Below are 15,132 nucleotides of genomic sequence, written 5' to 3'. Positions count from 1 at the left end.
GAATCATGATCATGTGTACTTAATCGTCAATGGAAATTAAATTGAAAATATTTGTGATAACTAGATTCAATAAAATAACTTCTTCTTTAAACAGCTATGATAAATAGCATTTACCAATCTTCATTATATATTTACTCTTTAATTGAAATGTCAAGATATTAGATAATTCATGAACTGATATGCTACTTAGTTATTTAATAGTTAATACTTATAACTATAACATGCACATGTCCACAAGGTATTATTGAATATTAGAAACCGTTAAGTGGTTATTGAACCATAGGAGGCCTATAAACTACTTACATTAAATATTAGTTAATAATTTTTGATATACCATGTTCTCATTAGTGATATTCTTTATGATTAATACAAGTAAAGATAATAAAATAATCATTTATTTGAATATAGTTACCCATCATACTCAATGTTATTTAAAATATGAGCTATTATAATGATCATGAAAGCACTTAGATAATATCATTTTACTGTAAATTAAAATTTATCAATAACAGTAATACTAGTGACTATTATTAATTTTTGTAAATATTTCAAAATAATGTATCCATAATTAAATGTGCAAAATAAAATTACCATTTATGTACATAGAAATTTTTTATTTTTTTTTAATATAGAATATAATTGCATGGTATAAAGTTATAATAACAATAAAATCAGTTCTCTAATTATGAACAAAATATTTATTAGTACATAAGATTATTTTTATCAAAACTAAATTTAATTAGAATTTTGTTGTCATAATACTAGTAAAATAAGTAAATTAAGTGAAACATACTTAATGACTAAAAATAATACTTAAATCTAATATATTTATAAAATATAAGTCAACAAAGTTTTTGAAATCTTAGAAATTAAATTATAATAATGTATCCATCACACAATAAATATAACCATTTTGTCTAATAATATTTCATTTTGGTAACAAAAATGTATTGCAGACTTATTAGTCATAAGAATTTTTATATTTATATTATGAAAGACACTAACAATTCGCCCATCCTTAAGAGTATGTCAGCACAGTGTTTGTTTTCTCTTTCTAGTTTACACAGCCATAGATACAACATATTATTGACTTAAAATCATCAATGACATACTTTTGAGTATCTTACAATATTATCACCCATTATAAAAGTTATAGAGAATATTATTTATGAGGGTATAACATCAATTTGTCTAAATATTTCCTCATAATAGTTTAATATTTATTTAAATTTACTTTTTATTTTTTATTTGTAAAGTTGAGTAATAAAATAATATGAAATCTATATATCAAACAATAAAAATTATTATCTCTTGTAATTTTTGTAATGTATGATTTTACTCTGGAATTTCTTAAAAAATTATAAATAATTATTTTTATTTTCGCGTTAAAGAGATAAAACAAATATTGCACTGACCTCTTATTAACTAATAGTTAAAAATAGTTTAATAAAAATAAAATAATTATTAGTTTTCTAATAAGTGCACACTTGATTGTATCTAAATTACAAAAATAAATGTGATAAACATTAAATCGCCATTTAATAAATTTCAGCCATTAAAAGTACAACATTTGCCGACCATCCTGTAAATGGCCGAGTTCCTTTGCCTTTATGAATCAAACCTAATATATTATCTGATATTGGTTCATCCTCATATTGTTCCCACACATAACCAGTACGCTTCCATTCTTTGTACACACATTGAATCACATCATTGCGTATTTTATCGTATAACCGTGCGCATCTTTGTTTTGTTTTCACATCTAAATACCGAATTGGTTCCAAGTTTTCATATTCATCATTATTTGTATAAGCGGACTCTGTATCTTCAGGTAAATTGGCATAGTAGTATAAAGATGAACATGCCAAGTATTGCATATTAATCCAAACAGAGCCACGCCAGTATGGAGGGTCATGCATAGTATTTCTTACTTTGTATAGTGGTGAACTTTTTGACAAAGATCTCAAGCCACAACGTTTAGTCAATAAACTATGATTTTCAGTACTGTCATTATTAGTTCCTTCTATTAGGTCTAATATTGCATTTAAGCGCTGAGAATTCTTAACTAATCGAAAAAACATAGGAAATAGTGCATTATACCCCACATGTGAATCAACAAAACGCCATTTAGGAGCACTTTTTCGTCCCACTACCCTTACAGAATCTTGCATTCCTTTTAATTTTTCTAATCTGACATCATCTGTATGTATACCATAATCAGCATACATTGGAATTTTAGGTACAGAAGTTTGAGATGTGTCATTATTTCCCTGTGCCCAATGCAATCGATCTAAATTTTCGACCAACATCCAAAAATGTATCGAATATTTATTTTCAAATTTAGTTGTACCTAGTGATTGTAAATAATTATGAAGATTATTCATTATTCGTGCACCATGAGCCATCCAGCAATGTAAATCAACATGGCGTTCAGAAACGTCGAAATCAAAATCATTTTCTTTATTTAAAATACTATCGATGTTTGAAGTTCCATCATCGTTGACAGGATGAGATGATCTAGGGTAATCATCCATTCCCGAAGTTAATGTTTTCGGATTCAATTCCTTGTTAGTTAGTGCATCACGTCCTCTCCAACGATATCCAATAAATCTTTTATCTACATAAAACTCGGAATTGGTTGAATGTTTAGTATAATTATTTACAGCCTTTTGAGTACGGTTAAACCATGTATACCATGCTTTAAGTCTTGGATATAATTTTTTTAATGTATTATCGACTTCATCAAAATTTAATTTCTCATTATTACTAGGCGTATCACCTTTGGCATGTCGACGTTGTTTAATCTGTCTAAGTAATAAGTCGACAGTAAGAAATAACGCTGGTGGATTGGCAGCTCGTGAACTTTGAACTACAAATTCTTCTGGTACTCTGGATCTGGCTTCTGAGCCTAGAATCTTTGAACAAATATATTTAAGTATAACTAAAAATAATCAATATACTACAAAATAAATAAATAAGTTTTGTATGTCTTATTACCTGTTCTCTAGGTATCCATCCTTGGTGATTTAACAAATCCATCCAATGGCCTAAAATATGTAGTTGTAACTCAACACTCCATCTCCCCAACATTAGACCATGAAAACCATCATCCCATAAAAAACCTCTAGGAAACTGAGATCTTGATGGAACTGCTGTCAGCAGTCCGGCCCTCCAATACTTTACGGCATCCACTATATCTATTTCTGATACACCACCATTGTTTAAATTATTTTCATTATCATCATCCCTAACAAGAGATGATCCATAAAAGTATCCTAAGCTCCCAGCCATGTTACTAAAAGTAACTTTTGCAAAATCTAATAATAAAGATTTTTCAACTGTATCTTTCATTTTAATTGGAAATGTATTTAGAAATTTTTGTTGAAATCTATTACTGTATTCAGCGTGGACAGAACTAAATGTATTTCCTATTAATACAGGAGATTTGTCTTTAAATTGATCTGCATTTATGTACTTATTTTTTTGAGTGTAAGCTACATCTAGAGAATAACTTTTAAATTTAGATGTAATGTCTTTTTTACTAGTAGGGCTAATTGTTACTTGTAAAGCTACAAAATTTTTTAAAAGATTAGAGGTTTTGTGACTATTATCGCGTATACTATATTTCTCATCTACAAGCATTATTTGTGAACTAATTCCAGGTTCTTTTATAGGTTGCCGTTTAATAGCCATCAATTTTGCTAAGCATTGTTTCAACATAGCCATATTGGGACACCATGAACTACTAATACTTGTGTTTATATGCACCGTTGATGTACTAAAATTATTTGTATTGTTGGGTAGTGTAGGAATTATAGACATTTTGAAATCACTTAGACTTGGAGTAGAACCAGTAATTGTTACTAAGGGAGTTCCTAATTTACCATTTACACCTTTTTTTATCCCAAGAGAGTACTCTTCTTTATTCAATAACTGTTCATCTTCTCCGGGATCAATATAAACATACCATACTAGAGACACGGCCGACACTGAATTATTTGTTTCATAAATTATTCGTGTAGTCCAATCAGTATTTGATGTTTCTGTTTTTTCATTATTATTTGGCCTCAAAAATATAGTTTGTAATTTGAATCCATTTTCTTTTCCATCATTTATCACTTGATGTCCATAATTTACTGTATCGTGTTCCACATAACCATATACTAAATTTTCGTGAGCATTATCACACATATGACGAATTGAAGAATCTATTGATCCAGTTTTCATTAAACTTTGTTGTGTGTACCACATAAGACCAGCAGCGACAGAACCTTTTCCCAATGGTTCTTTAGTACGTAATCCAAAGTAAGCGCCTGGTCTGTAAGTTCCCCATACTGTTGAATCACTATTTTTTTGTATAACCTGCAAGAAAATAATAATAAAATGTATCATAAATATACAAATTACAATTTGTTGAACTGAATAATTACAATATAGTAAAGAAAAAATATCCATACAAAAATATTTAAAAATAAATTTGAATACTATTGAATACGTGAGAGATTTATTATTCTTTTTTTGGGTAAATATAAAAATAATTTAATTTGATTATTGTTATAATTTCTACTTAGTTAAATTAATCTTAAATTTGTAAAATTGTACTTATTGTTAAAAAATTGTTCATAGTTAAATTAAGGTAGCTAATTCATTTTATTGATTTTAATAAACATATGAACATGTGTTAAGACTTAAAAATAATCAATAATAGTAGAACATAATTTTCAAGGAAACATGTTTGTTCTATTAGGTTTTAACTAATGTAAATTAAATTGTTTTTTATGATTTTATTTGTTCAAATAATTTAAAATGAAATACTTTTGGGCCCTCGTAGGGATAGTTCACAGCACGTGTATCTAAGTATCCACGATAAGCCAATACTACAATTGCACACAGTAATACAATCGTTGACAATATCCATGTTCGACTCAATGTAAACTTGTCTTCATCAATATTGTCTCGATTGCTTTCAGATTGGGCTTTCAGTTGCCGACGTCCTTCTGTTTTAAGGATACCCTGGCGATCGATGATAGCAGTCGTCGGAGAAAATCTCACAGTTGAAGTCGGGGAGTTGGTTTTCTTTTTGACTGCAACACCCTAAACAAAAAACGATATTCATTAACATTATTGCACCGATCGAAATTAAATAATTTAGCGTCGTGACAATCGTTTACGTACCATGTCTGTAAACGCGATGCGACACTAGTAAAAAATTACAACACATAAATACGTGTGTCGTGTAATATTTAATCATAAAAACAACATAAATAAAAGTGTAATAAATAACCGTAATTGTAATAAACAAAAATTAAAATTTATATTATTCATCACATCACAACAATCACAATAACAGTTGACGTGCTGTGTTATCTGTTATCACTGTGTACACCGATACCGACTTATCAGCCGGGCGGTTACGTGGGCGAATTTTCAGATAATACGGATAAAAAAATAAAAATAAAAAAATTACGTCTACAACGATGCGTGCAGCCCCCTTTTTTACGTTATTTGTAAATTTTCACATTGTTGTAACGTGTTGGCGTAATGATATCGTGTCCGCCGCGGCGGGGGGAACCGACGAAATTCGTTCGCGATCGTCGTCCGTCCCGCCCGCCGTTGCACAGTCTAGCCATGGAGTTTCGGTTTTTTTTTTTTTTTTTTTGCACAGCTGCATTTCAATATCGGAGATGATATCGGCGGCGGCGGCGGCCCAGGCTTGTACGGATACGATACACACACACACGTACACGGTACACGCACGTACACACGCGTATGCGAGACACTACATGCACCCACACAATGCACGCCCGACCGAAGTAGTGCGATAATTGCACGCTCGCAGTGATTATAATATTAAAACATTGATAACGCGTGCCCTCGGTCGTCAGCCAGCGGAGTGAGCGGAGTGAGAGTGACTAGATAAAAAAAAAATATTGTTATTATTACCTACTACTTTGCTCAAGGAAACGGATTATAATAATAATAATAATTATTACACACATCGTTTGTTGTAGTAGTGTTGTACAGTCAACCAACGTTTCGTCGCAACGAATGTCGCCGTTCACCGTCGTCACCGCCGCCGCCTCCGCCGTTCACAGATCGCGATCGACACGCCGTGTGCACCGTTCATCATCACTATCGATACGCGAACACCATTCGAGCATTATGTTCTCACGGTAATCTGTAACAGCGAAATAATATTATAAATCCGTCGTCGTCGTCGTCGCCTACGTCGTCTACGTCGTCTACGTCGTCTACGTCGCTCCCGTAACAGCTACGGTCTTACTCGCTACATACGCTTACACACACACACACTTACTCACCAACACGCATACATATACATTTTTAACAGTCAAAGTACGCGTATATACACACACACATCACATCACATCACATCACATCACATCACACATCGCATCACATAACACCACTCTAGTTTTTTGCATTAATACCGTCTTCGCACTTTGGGTACTTTTGAACGACTCGAGGTCTCTTCTCGTCCGTCCTCGTCTGCCCGGTCGGTGCTCGACACCGTCAGACGTCTACGCCGACAGCCGCCCGTCACGCGTTACATCCAGCCATGGCCAAGACCTACGATTACCTGTTCAAGTTGCTGTTGATCGGTGACTCGGGCGTGGGAAAGACGTGCGTGTTGTTCCGTTTCAGTGAAGATGCGTTCAACACGACGTTCATATCCACCATAGGCATTGATTTCAAAATACGTACCATCGAAATGGACGGCAAGAAAATTAAACTACAAATTTGGTGAGTGCCTACCACCTACCTGTAGTTGTTGTTGTCTTGATATCGCCCTTGTCGCCAGGAACTTCACTTTTATGTTTTGTACTCGGCACTCGATCGGTTTTAAATTCTTTCTTTTTTTTTTTGCTATTGTTTGCCTTTTTGATTTCCAATGAATCCAACCAAATGATTGTTTTATCGCAGGGACACTGCTGGCCAAGAACGTTTTAGGACCATTACAACAGCTTATTATCGCGGTGCCATGGGTATTATGTTAGTGTACGATGTCACCAATGAAAAATCATTCGACAACATTAAGAATTGGATACGTAACATTGAGGAAAATGCATCAGCTGATGTAGAAAAAATGCTGCTAGGAAACAAATGCGAACTTAATTCAGGCCGTCAGGTAAATGCCATTCTACCTATATTATCCAATGAGTTCTATCATCCAGACAAAAAAAAAATAAAAAAATAATACTTCTAAATATGCGTATATAAAATGTTTAATTGAAAATATACCTTAAAAATATATTTTCATAATCTATTCAACTGAAGTTATGAAGTAAATTAAATGTTTTTTTTATTCATTTAATTTAGGTATCAAAAGAACGCGGTGAACAATTAGCAGTAGAGTATGGTATAAAATTTATGGAGACGTCAGCAAAAGCTAGTGTTAATGTGGAGGAAGCTTTTCACACTCTGGCCAGAGATATCAAAACAAAAACGGAAAAGAAATTGATTAGTTTTCTAAATTTTAATTCACACAGCTCCTACCTGTTGTTTATTCACTTTATAGAACATACATTTCATTTTTATTATGTAATAATTAACATATATTTTTTTTTTGCTGTATTTTTAAAACATCATCCATTGGCTGTTGCTGTCAACGTTGGATAATATGGACTTATTTTTTTAATTTCCCAATTCAATATTGGTGTTATATAGAAGGTTAGAGTGTGTTTGTGTGTTGCAAGTACGAGTAGTGTTGTGTAGTGTTTGAGTTTTAATTAATTGATTTTTTTTAGAATTTTTACCAATTTTAATAGTTTTATTAAAATTGAATATATAAATTAATGGAGTTAATAAATCAATGATAATACTTCAAGAGCTTAATCACACAAAAATCTTTGATTTTAGTTTGTTTGAACTAATTATTTTTATGTATTCAATTTGGTTTGGTTTTCATATTTGAACAATACTGTTATTACTAGTGGTTTCCAAACTTTTTTGATTTATGGAGCTGTTTTCAAATAAAGGTGTTTTTTATTATACTACTCCCTATATTAAAGCATTTTTAATTTTAAGAATGTCGGCACATCTTTTGGATTTCCAAATTATTTTTCAGGCCAAATATTATAATATACTAATTAGCTTTTTTATAGACACTCCTTAGTGTGCCACAATATACACTTTGGGAACCACTACTTATTTTCTCTATTTATATTGTTGTTAATTTAATATTTATTAACAAATAATTTATGTTTGTTTTAAGTTATTTGTAGTTAATTATTTAGTCATTCATTTTGGTTGTACTTTTGTTTTATTATTTATTTTGGGAATTTCTATTTATTGTTTTTTTTTTTTTTTTTGGTGAAATAATTGTTGAGTAGTGGCATTTTAGGAATACACAAATTAATAAGATTTATATTTTAATAGTATAATGTAAACATTTTGGTTTAGAATTTTCTTTATACGATTTTAGTTCTCACTACTTACATTTCTTATATACTCTTCAGGAAGCATCAAATCCTCCCAAAAGTGGTGTGCAATCTAGTGGTGGTCACCATTTAAGAGATAATAACGGAACAAAGAAACTTGGACAAGGTGGTGGAAGTGCAGCTGCACTCAATTGGTTGTCATCAAGATGTACAGTACTCTGACCACGATTAGCATATCATGGTTCAATTAAACAACAACAAATGTACACCTTGAATACCATTGTCAACATGACCGTTAATTAAAACAATTATTATATTGTCTTTCTTTAATAATAATAATTGTTTTTAATGGATATTGAATCTCTCCGGTATTATGTATTTCTTAATTATATGAAAATACGATCTTTCATTTTTTTTATACGTACAATTTTTTTTTTTAAATTGTAGAAAGTAATTATATAGGAAATATTTTGTTGTTTAATTAAATTGAAAAGCAATAATATTATAATTTCATGTTTATAATTTTCATTTTATAAGTTGAACAATTTATTTTGCAATATTTCTATCCAAGACTTATCACTTATTTAACTTTTTAATTGTCTAACTTATAGGTTATCATAATATAATATATTCTGTTTTTCAATAATTTTATATATTAGTAAAAGAAAAAAAAAGCCGCCGACGAAAACAACACATGTTCTTTATTATTTTATTTTATATATTGTATTATATAATAAATTATATATACAAAAACATAATTCAATACTTACATTATTATTACTATTACGATTTTTAATAATATACAATTATTCATACTAATACTATTACTACCATTATCCGTTTTTAAGATATATTTATATTATAAATATATTGAACATTTTCAAGTTGAAATAAGGTAACATCAAGTACATATTTTGAAACCTGATAATATAACATTAAACTAATATATGATTTACACTACAGGCTGAGATAGTGATATATTCATATATACTTAACAGTTTACTATTTTAGATTTATCCTCATCGTTTTACTACAACTTCACTGTCTCAATTCTATGTTCTTGTTCCTTCATCCAAAGTTTTTACGCTACCAAGTTAATTCCAACTACATACATAACAGCTATACACGATAGCACATTGAAAAATGAGTCCTATAAGCATCAGTCTGGTTATATTTATCATAATTCATAAAAGTGAATTTAGTTTTTGTTTCTTTTATCTCCCTTCTCTATTGTAAGTTATTTTTACATAGGTAAATTATGTAAGTAATCTGTTTGATAATACTTATGTGCTACAAGCAGAGTCGCATTAAACGTTTATTATCAAGCTGTTAAATCGATAATAAGAATAAAAATAAATCATGATTAGATTTTTATAATGGTTTGAAAACGTACCACCTAATGGAAAATGTTTAGTCTAATAACACTAAATGAAGTGATATTACAAACCTATTAAAGGTAATAGCATGCCACTTTTTGCATCGAAAGAGGATTATTTATAAAATGTAGGCAATGTAGCTTATACGAAATCAAATTATGAACAACAAGTTTGCTTAATAACAATTAACAAACTCAACCAATTTAAAAAACTTTTTTTTTAATATTTGCTGAGTGATTAATTATTTTGTATGAATTTCTAAATGTAATAAAATCAAAATCAATTTTCAGGACGAAATAACAAGTTATGATAAGTCAGTATGGGCAAGTAGGTACCGCTCTGTTGTAGTGTTGTACCTACGTACATCAGGTACATGCGTGTGCCTATTGATTCAATTTTAAGGAGGGGGAGGGCAAAACATGTCAAAAAAATTCTCAAAATATAAGCTAAATAAACTTTAATCTACGATTAATTTTGCGAATACCTACGAAGTCGTTAATACGACTAATGGCTATATATAGATATAATCCATACAGTGATAAAGAAAATAATAATTTGTATGCTTTTTGGGTAATTAGATTAGATAATATCTATAATGGTAATACTTATTATAAAATCATATTATTTTTTCACGTGGGGTGCAACCCCCCAATGGGTGCCCATGATTAGGTGTCGAGTTATGGGTGTGTTAAATTTTATTTCAATGATATATCAGCTAGGGTACACGAAAAACGATTCTGAACAAAAACTGTCTCTAAACTTATCACCAAGTTTATTTCATGGTATGTGTTTTTTTTTTATATATACAGCTATTAAAACCATTGATTTTACTTTTAGCATTATTTTGATAAAATGTATTCTTGTATTATCTACGTAGTATTTATTATTAATATTATTATAATAATATATAATATAAAATCAATCTATAAAATTCGAAATTTAATTTTACCTTTCTGTAAATACCGTAAAACAGCAATAATAGATTCATAATATAATTAGAAATTAGAAATTATCTTAAAATTAATTAAAAATGTCATTGCGTATAGTAAAATTTATAGCAATTATTTAATATATACGTACAACTTTTAAGTTCTTTTGAATGATGTTTTTTTTAATTATAACAAAATAATTAACTTCGTTATTTAATGTTTAAAGAATTAATTTTGTCCAAATTTAAATTTAATATGTTTATAAAAAATAATTGCCATCATATTATATTTTTTAAATTTTATAGAAATTTAAACTGCCTATGAGAAATCTTGTAAAAATAATTTTCAAAACTAAAATATAAAAAGAAAGGTTTTTATGAATTAAATCAAAATCTTAACTTTAAACATCTATAAAAAAAAAAAAAAACCGTGACTGCACTTTTTTGATATTTTTTAATTCTGAAATTAACAACTTATGAGGCACTTCGTTATATTTTCAAGAATTTCCGCTCTGTTAACTTTTTTTTAATTGATATTTATTAAAAAGAAACTAAAAAAATTTAATAATTCTCATGTTTTTAAATAGCATAAAAAAAGTCAAAATATTTTAAATTGTTTAAATGTCCAAATATTCGTTTTTATCATCAATTTAAGAGTTATTTATTATATGGTTTATAGAGATATTCATTTCATTTGAAAACAATTTTGTATTAAAAAGCAATTGTTTATAGAGGCTGGGGAAATGTCCAACATTTTCGTTCATAGATCCCATCCATTTACTACAAGTTTTTAATAATTTTTTATTCAAATAAATGTACATAGTCTAGACAGTTAAGTAAATATACGTACAGTACTTTTCAAATATTTATGTATAGTTATACTAGTTTAAATAGTATTACATAACTACTAAATGGATGAGTTAAATTTATAATTACAGTATAAATTGATATATTGATATAGGTAAGTAATATATTTATTTTAAAGTTATTTTTACAAGATAGTTAAAAATGACTGTGTGTGTATTTATATAATATTACCTATTTCAATCCAATTTTAACTTGAAAATAGGTAAGTAATAGTTAGGTATATAGTAAGTAGGTACTATGTATTTATCCTGCGCCGGTTGGTTTGTTCGACTTCATTACTTGTTTCACTGAAAACTTTTTTTCCTGTTCTGATTTTACTTAAATTACAAAATAATAAGTTGGTAAAGACATTCTTAAAATATATTTATATTTAGTTTATTCGAAAAAAAACTTAACCAATACTTCTGAGAAATTCGAATTCTGTTACTTATTAGTATATAAAATAAAAATAACTATAAAAGTTTGTATTTTTTTAAGTGTTATTGAAGTTTAATGATATACCTATGACGATTTTCTTCTAAATATAGGTACTCATGGAAATTTAATAAATCAGATATCGTGATGTTTTTAAGTTATTTCTCATTTTCACAATTTTATTACGATTATATGCAAAAAAAAAAAATAACACTTAGAAAAATGTTTTTTTACGTGAAAAAAATGATAGTCAATATACCTACCTATACATTAATATGTTTATGATTATTATGTATTATACATATAATATTATAATAGGTTAATAAGTATGTTGGTATATGTATATAATATACTATGTAGCATATAATTTATTCTTTGAAAAAATTGCACATTTTTTAATTAATCAAATGAAGCCAATGAAGGTAATCATTATAAGCTAGTAGCAAAAAAGATAAAATAAATAATATTGGAAGGTAGTGTGAATTGTATGTTTAAAAATAAATACTAGTAATATTACTATGAGGTAAGTAAGTATAAATAATTATTAAAATTGAAAATAATATAACGAAAAACTTAATTTAGTATAAAAATATGTTCATAATTATTATTATTTAATTAGTTTTTACTAAATATTTGCGATTTTTTTTACAAACGACTTTCAAACGGACAGTTTATATAGGTAACAATAATGGAAAATTAAGATTAAAAAATGTTAAGTATTTTCTCAGTCCCTCAAAGAATTGCCTTTTAATACTAAATAAATTGCTTACATTTTTACAGATGAAATGAATATTTAAAATAATATATAGTAGGTGCACACACTACTACTTCAGTATTTATTCAGACGTGAATCCAAGGAGGCTAAAGCGGATATTAGCCCCTCCTTCTTAGAAGTATTATATATTTATGAATTTATTTATGTAATCAATAAATATGTTTCAGAATTGGGACTAAATTTTGAGATCTATTAAATATAAAGCTGTATTAGGCCAAAATAGTATTTTCTTGTCACTTAAAAGTTCTAAAACGTACATATATTATATATATATATATGTTACAGCTAAAGTGTTGAATTCCGTTATTTTATGAAATAACTAGGCAGTTCATGAATTACCTACGAATGTTAGTTAAAGTACTTTAACTAGTTATTTCATAGAATATCTAGTTATTCTATACAATTTCAGTTTGATATCCGTTAAAGTATAAAATATATTAAAATTTAAAATATATATTAAAATATTTTATTTTACTGAATTAATTATAGTTATATTATTTATTTATTTGTACATGTAAGGCTATTATGGCATTTAGCATTGCACAATACCTCTTTTTTTTTCTATAAACACATCGTTTTGTGTCACATTTTTTGATACAAAGTGCACTTAAAAAAACCCTGACCAGTTACCAGTGCCTGCGCAGTTGCCATAGACCTTAATGTAATACTTTTATTTGGAACAGCTTCTACAGCTAACAAATTTTTTGAACATACTGTAAACTGGGATCGAGAGTATATAGTTGTTTATCACTCCTGTAATTATAATGTGTAGGTAGGTATCAAATAAATAAAAAATAAAAAATAACTTGTATTATTTAAGTGTATCTTACCATCATTGGATCCCAGATGATAAAACCCATCGACAATTAATTTTATAACAACTGCAATAATTGAACGAGGATCACCCCTTCCTTTATCAACATCGGAAATTTTGATACGCACTGTAGAACCAATATTAGCAACCGCAAATTTAGTATTTGATAAATCTTTCATTCTTTTTCCCCGTTTTTCCAAACATACATTGCGGTCACCGACAAAAAGGATGTCAATCTTATCTGATTTAATATAATAATATGTTATATTAAATTTTTGAAAATGTTAGAACTATATTTATTTTCATGATTTTTTGTTATTTATAATTTAATACATTAACGAAGTAATGCCAGGGAATGCATAAAATAACTAGTTAAAGTATAAATTATATACATTACCTATAAGCTTTAGTTATTTTATAAATTACCTAATTATTTCATAATCTGATTTAATACTTTAACTGTAACATATTACATATATACATAAAAATGATGAACAATATTAACAAATAAGTCATTTGAACGAATAATTTTTTAAAATGTTAATAAAATAATAATATATTTATAGAATAAGTGACGAATAGCGTTTTATGGACAGTATCGAAATATTCAAAGGATACTTTTTACATTAAAAATCGCATGCCTACACCATACACCGATTACTGAACATGACACATTATTAGTGTGATATCGACATGAGCAACACGGGTATAGCATACACTATTTATAGATATTAAAAATAATTTATAATTTATATATCAATACCTCAAAAATATGCTGGTTTTCTACTGAAATAGTAAATAGCAATAGTATTTATTTTAAGCGGTAGTTGAGGGGGTGGGAGGTGTCCGGATAGTCATTGTGTTTTAATGAAATAATAACAATTATAACATTATGTTTTTTAATCTGTTTGTAGTTTCGTTTAAGTTGTCAAATAATTTAAATATTATTATAAAATATACAAAACAATTAATTAGATTTGTTAAAAATAATCGGATACTCTGTGGTTTTAACCATAACCGATAAATTATTTTCACAGCCAAAGTGAGTCAAACTTAAGAAATTACAAAGATATTATCTTGTTACGACGATAAAAAAAAATTGTTGTTTTATAAAATGATTTTAAATTATGTGAAAAAAAAAAATGTGTTTTTGAAAACATATCACTTTTAAAATGTTTAAACATTTTATAAACTATGTAATATCTACTATAAAAAGTACCTAAATATATAACCTAAAAGTTCTAAATATATAGGTCTTGATAAAAACTCGGTTTATTAACTATATTATATACTATTTGCTAAGATAATATATAGTAACAAATTCTTATTTATTACATTTTTAATACTTTATAGATACTAATCAGTATAAGCATCTACTCTTGGCCTTTAGGCATAACCTAAATGCCTTTACAAACTATAATAAGTGTAGGTATTTATATAAATTAATTACAAAATACGTTTTATGGTTCAAGTAATGCAGAAATACCTCCTCCGCAATAATTGTTTAAAAATTTATTATTATCGTTATATAATTATCTTGTTCAAAGAGGTTTTTGTTT

General features: G+C 28.0%; 2 protein-coding genes across 2 annotated transcripts; one reads left to right on the top strand and one right to left on the bottom strand.

Moving 5' to 3' along the window:
* Nucleotides 1–1,405: 1,405 nt before the first annotated feature.
* LOC112595189 (mannosyl-oligosaccharide glucosidase) lies at nt 1,406–5,666 on the bottom strand. Its single transcript, XM_025340316.1, has 4 exons — nt 5,176–5,666; nt 4,816–5,094; nt 2,998–4,362; nt 1,406–2,915 (listed from the first exon to the last, which is right to left on the bottom strand). Exons 1-4 carry the CDS (start codon nt 5,176–5,178, stop codon nt 1,539–1,541), a joined length of 3,024 nt encoding a protein of 1,007 aa, XP_025196101.1. The 5' UTR covers nt 5,179–5,666; the 3' UTR covers nt 1,406–1,538.
* A 277-nt stretch (nt 5,667–5,943) lies between these two features.
* On the top strand, nt 5,944–8,765 carry LOC112595190 (ras-related protein Rab-8A-like). The gene is made up of 4 exons (XM_025340317.1): nt 5,944–6,762; nt 6,943–7,147; nt 7,339–7,479; nt 8,478–8,765. Exons 1-4 carry the CDS (start codon nt 6,578–6,580, stop codon nt 8,619–8,621), a joined length of 675 nt encoding a protein of 224 aa, XP_025196102.1. The 5' UTR covers nt 5,944–6,577; the 3' UTR covers nt 8,622–8,765.
* Nucleotides 8,766–15,132: the final 6,367 nt, after the last annotated feature.

The sequence above is a fragment of the Melanaphis sacchari genome, unplaced genomic scaffold (genome assembly GCF_002803265.2).
Source record: "Melanaphis sacchari strain LSU unplaced genomic scaffold, SCAv2.0 Contig25_pilon_pilon, whole genome shotgun sequence".
Lineage (NCBI taxonomy): Eukaryota > Metazoa > Arthropoda > Insecta > Hemiptera > Aphididae > Melanaphis > Melanaphis sacchari.
The sequence above is the reverse complement of the archived record's forward strand: the minus strand, read 5'-3'. Positions and strand labels throughout refer to the sequence as shown.

What these genes read in the sequence shown, in the direction of transcription:
- LOC112595189 (XM_025340316.1), bottom strand. An exon ending in ATCCCTACGAGGGCCCAAAA is followed by an intron (nt 4,363 to 4,815) that starts GTATTTCATTTT and finishes ATTTTCTTGCAG; the next exon opens with GTTATACAAAAAAATAGTGA. An exon ending in GATGGATACCTAGAGAACAG is followed by an intron (nt 2,916 to 2,997) that starts GTAATAAGACAT and finishes ATTTGTTCAAAG; the next exon opens with ATTCTAGGCTCAGAAGCCAG.
- LOC112595190 (XM_025340317.1), top strand. Translation starts at nt 6,578, where the DNA reads ATGGCCAAGACCTACGATTACCTGTTCAAGTTGCTGTTGATCGGTGAC. An exon ending in AAAATTAAACTACAAATTTG is followed by an intron (nt 6,763 to 6,942) that starts GTGAGTGCCTAC and finishes GTTTTATCGCAG; the next exon opens with GGACACTGCTGGCCAAGAAC. An exon ending in AACTTAATTCAGGCCGTCAG is followed by an intron (nt 7,148 to 7,338) that starts GTAAATGCCATT and finishes CATTTAATTTAG; the next exon opens with GTATCAAAAGAACGCGGTGA.